This window comes from Austrofundulus limnaeus, unplaced genomic scaffold (genome assembly GCF_001266775.1).
Source record: "Austrofundulus limnaeus strain Quisiro unplaced genomic scaffold, Austrofundulus_limnaeus-1.0 Scaffold224, whole genome shotgun sequence".
In the NCBI taxonomy this organism is placed as follows: Eukaryota; Metazoa; Chordata; class Actinopteri; order Cyprinodontiformes; family Rivulidae; genus Austrofundulus; species Austrofundulus limnaeus.
Window position 1 is genome coordinate 448,497 of NW_013952626.1, and position 5,096 is coordinate 453,592.

Genomic DNA, 5,096 nt, shown 5'->3' on the forward strand with positions numbered 1-5,096 from the left:
CATAAGTGAGAGTGGTAGGCCTAGTCATTAATAAGACCTGTGAGTTTCACTTTGTCTGTGTTGTTCATGAAGAAGAATCCAATAAAGGATCTTCAAAACTGCCACCTGGTAGTGAAGTCTTGAACTACAACAAGAGCTACACCTCTCTCTGTAGCTGTGAGGTGTCATCATGCTACAATATTGTGCTTGACGCATATTATATTAAAAAGAACTTGTAAGATTTACTAGAAAAAAATCCTCGTAACAATTTGCACTGTTTGTTAAGTAAATTTAAATGCTACATACATGTAATATTTACTCATCATTATCTAGTAAAAGTTACTAAGAATATAGGTAAAGATTTGTGAATAAATCAGATACATTTTACTTAATTTGATCAAGTATATGTTACAAAATTTAATTGAGCAAATTAAGTAAAATATACCTGATTTATTCACAAATCTTTAACTATATTCTTAATAACTTTTACTAGATAATGATGAGTAAATGTCACATGAATTTGGAGCATTTAAATTTACTTAACAAATGTTAGTGCAAATTGTTACGAGGATTTTTTCAAGTAAACCTTACAAGTTTTTTTTTCAGTATCCATCGGAAGCTTGTCAGCTCAAAATTTTAATTTCACAAGTTTTAAAACAAGTTAAGTAGCTTAATTATCTGGATTCTATTTTTGGATAAAACAATATCACGTTTTTTAAGCAAAACCAGCTCAGCAAAACCTTTTTTCCCCTCTGATGTCTTATTTATCATTTTATTTTTCTCTCTTCTCAGCCATTAATCATCTGATGCGGCCACAGATCGAGTCATCGTTCCTTTGTTTGAATCTATTTTTGGTCAGAAGAAATCACGCTGCTTATAAACGCTTCAATACCAATAATCTAATCACATCTTTTATGATCGGTTACTTCTTTTTCTAAAGTAAAACCATGTTTTGCTTTGGGATTTTTATATAGTGTAAACATCTACGATTATTTTATTGAAGGTCTGAAGACTGTTTTTGCTTTAGAAGAATAAAATGTTTGTATTTTTCAGTACTTTTAGGCCTCAAACAATCATTTAAAGGATGTGGTCAAGTTGAAAACACCAAATAACGGATCCTAACTGTGCTTTTTTCTGTTTGTAAAGAGCCAAGAAGAAAACTGTCACAGTTTGCTTTAAAATCTCAGCAGATGATTTGTCATGAAAATTGTGAAGTACTATAATAAGTGGGCAGAAAATTGAAAGAGCAAAGAAAAAGTCCCTAAAGCTCTTGAGTAAAGGTACTTTCCTCCATCAGAGGTAAAGCTTTGCATAGATTCTGAGGGTGCAGATTTTATTTTTTATTTTCTTCATCTTTTTCTAAAATGAATGTGTTTGCAGGCTGGAGAGAAAATAGATTTATCTGGATATTCCATCAGTCTTCGACCCAGAGGAAGGTGACACTGACATTGCCGCTTGATTTCAAGTGAACATTCCATCACATGAAGCGTAAAACCCAGAAAAGCCGTTTCAGTCTCAGTTCCATCGCCAGACGACGCAAGCTGCTCCCTGATAATCTACCAGCAGAGATCAGCCGTTCTGTTTACCTTCTCTGCCATTTTTTTCTCCTTCTCCTTTTTTTGCCCGCAGCAAAACCGGTTTCCCTCCAAAGCCTCTCTGATATTACTCAACGACACAATCCAGAAAAGAACACATGCAAACTGCAGAGACAGCAGGAAAAAAAATACAATTTGTGATCTCAGAGGGCAAAGAGAAAAGAATAATGCTGTGGTCTGCGTTGAAGCAGGGCAGGGAGGTTAACATCTCGTCTGAAGTTGAGTGGATCCAGGCCACATTCAAATATGAAACAGCTACAGTGTTCTTTTATTTTTGTAGTATAAGACTGTGCTGCTGTTGCTTGTACGCAGCGATGCGATTTGAATAAATAATGTCTTCCATGTCTTAAAAACTAAGCAGGAAGATTGCACCCTGGGGCATAAACAACTTCTCTTTTGATTCTGTGCGGTGCAGATTGGGCTCAAATTTGACTTTACCTCTGTGCCCAYTCTCAATGCACTTATGCTAAACCCTTTGCACCGTAGCAAAGTGTAATTTATTGTGTAAAGAAYCAGCTCTGAATGTTCTTTCAGCTAATCAGAGTGGAAACATGAGAAACATCAGATAAAGCAGCAGGTTAGCCTCTGCAGACACGATGGCTTTAAAGGAAAATTACACGATGTAAACTGAGCTGCCGTTTGACGTGCACATGACAACAAAGGGTCAACACTTCAATAAAAGTTGTGCTCTTCCCTTAAACAGAGTTTGCAGGTGAATAATGACGAGTCGTCCTACTGAGACCTGAGACAAACTGCACAGCAGACAGATGCATAATGGATGACTTACAAAACAGAAAACCAGGAAGAAGATAGAAAGAAGAGCAGCAGGCATCCTAAAAATAAAATACATTTTTATTATGGTATTAATTTCTTAGTTTAAAAAATGTACAATACATAATTATTGATTAGCAATATCTGATGTGCACACAGGATTTATAACAACATAAAGTAAATTTTAGGCAACAAAAATCAGGATTGTTTGTGCCTGAAAGTGACCCAAAAAATAAAATAAAAAATCCTAGCAGCAGGTAAATTCCTTCAGAGGTCTAAATGTCGCAAGACACTAAAGTCGTGTTATATAAAGTGAAAGACGGAGGTTCGACAATAYAAAACTGCTCAGTGCATATCTTTATGTAACAAGTTTGGGCACTGGCCAAAAGTCGAATTGTTTCTGACTGCGCAAAATTTCAGTAAAATGTACGACTTTCACACAGAGAACCTGACATCTGTCCGATATTTGGCTCGATCACRTCGGTGTAACAAAAACAAAGAGTAAAAAAATAGATTTAGTTAAAATTTACACGAGTTTTTTTCCCCCCTTCGAGCTGTTAGAGAGAAAACCAAAGGTTCATTTCCAGTCGAATGTTCGTCCCACCAGCTCAAAGAACTTCCTGTTGGGTTCGTGGAAGAACTGGTAGAGCTTCTGCAGGACGGCAGGAGCCACGTGAGGGTGCGCCCTCCCCTTTGAGTCGTGTAAACACCTTTCTCGCCCGTGGTCTCTCAGGCAGTAGAATCCTTTTGTTTTGTTGAAGTAAAAATTGGAAGCGTTCAACTGAGGCTCCAGGTTYAAGAACTTCTCCACTTTTTGCATCTCGTGCAGGGGGTCCTTGATTAGCCTGTCCCCGTCCACGACGTGAATGCTCTCCGGGGGGAAGTACTGCAGCCAGTTCTGCATGTGGACGTAGTACAGGCTGCGGTTGAGGGCCTTGTAGCCCAGGTTGATCTCGCCGTCCTTCACCAGCACGGACTCGATCGGCTGGTAGCTCTTGTGTTTCTGGAGGCGGTTGTAGAAGACCTGGGTGTAGTCCGAGAGCACCCGCTCTGTGGGGTCTCTGAGGATGAGCAGGAGCTTGATGTTGGGGTTCATCTGGTGGATGCGCTTCGGGACTTTGCCGGACGTGAAGTAGGCCGGCGTTTTCTCCACCGTCAGCTGCTCGGGGAAGGCGTAAGGCATCTGGCTGAGATACCAGGGCAAGCCCTTCTGGAAGTGGCTCTCCCAGTCGAAGAAGTGCACCTCGTTCTGAGCCGCCGCCACGGCGCCGTGCAAACTGAGCATCTCGATCAGCGCCCGCGTGCCGCCCTTCCGCACGCCGATGATTATTATTTGCGGGAGCTGCTGCAGGGTCCCGTTGGGGTGGCTGGCGGTKGCGTTGTCGGCGGGCGAGAGGGTGGGGGGCGGGGACGACCCCCCGTCCGCCAGCGGCCTGGAGGGGAGAGGAGGGGACTGCAACGCGAAGAGCAGCAGCCCGAGGAGCAAGGCTGCCATGAGGGAGGTCCTGACCCTGGAGGATTTCAGCCTGGCGAATGCAGCGAAACCGTCTCCCACATCGAAAGAGTGTCGGCCTGAAGGACAAGAGGATCGGATCGAAGGGAAGCTGCTTCCTCACAACCTGCAGGACAAGGACACACGAGGTTAAAACACACCCGCTCATCCCCTCGTCTTTACAGGATCTTTACGAGTAAAGTCCACAGATTTGAGGAAGCAGGTGGCTCAGACATTAAACCACCAAATGATAAATGTTTAACAGAAATCAGTTACTCATTGATCTTTGTCTACTCAGCCTGCCGTTACAACACATTTGTGGCTCTAAGACACAAAGACAGGTGATCAAATGAGCTTAATCAGGTTTAAGTCTCTATTTATTGTTCATTTAGAGACGACAATAAGTGACAGAGCTTTAGTGGTGGCTCCCGCTCTGTGGAAGAGACTGCCTTTGAAAATCTGAGCACTGCTCATTTCAAATCTATTATTTTAGTTGAGCAGAAAGTCTGGATTTTCTATGACTGGTTTTATTTTTCTGCACAACTTTATTTTATTTATCTTATTTTTTTCCCACCTGTATGCAGTGATTTTACTATTCTAACTTTTTACACAGCACTTTGGTGAATAGTTTATATTTCAATGAAACAAATTAAATAAATATGATTGATTGAGGAATCAAAACGTCTTCTGAGATATTAATCTGAGCAACATGAAATCAGAAAGCAGGTSAGCAAAATTATGATAATAATTATTATTATTATGGACAGAGACAGTGAATCTCGTGAAAACATATAAAAACACAATCGCGTCTCTTCCAGCAGACCCTCAGCCTCAGCCCACCTGCTTCTTGTTTTCACAATAAATCATGACGCACGGCGCTTTTTTTTTTTCTTACCTTTTTAAACCAAAATCGTCCCCTCCCTCTAAAAAAGAGCTCATGTCTTTCAGTCCGGGTCTCTCTGCTCGGACCACCGACGCTTCCTCAGCAGGGAGATTTTCGGATCCAGATCCGGGTCTGGTCTGCGCGTCTCCGCGCGAACAGAAAACTCCGCGCGCCGGTCGCCAACTTCACCGGAGCGCGTCCTCCGTGTGCGCAGGTTCAGACTGTCCTCCTGCCTTTTCTCAGCGTCAGCTGTGGAGGGGGAGCCCACGCCCACGCTGTACGCCTGCGGGACCACTCCCCCCCACGGGCACACACACAGACTACGCACACACGCACAATGAATGTGGAAAATTTGAGGTATTTGACAGAGATGAGT

General features: G+C 42.2%; 1 protein-coding gene across 1 annotated transcript; it reads right to left on the reverse strand.

The window, feature by feature from the left end:
• Window positions 1–2,405: 2,405 nt before the first annotated feature.
• Window positions 2,406–4,849, reverse strand: hs3st1 (heparan sulfate (glucosamine) 3-O-sulfotransferase 1; the record flags this gene model as incomplete). Its single annotated transcript, XM_014019583.1, is given in 2 exon segments — window positions 2,406–3,964; window positions 4,733–4,849. A coding segment is annotated over 1 exon segment (918 nt). The 3' UTR covers window positions 2,406–2,922.
• Between the last annotated feature and the right edge of the window lie 247 nt (window positions 4,850–5,096).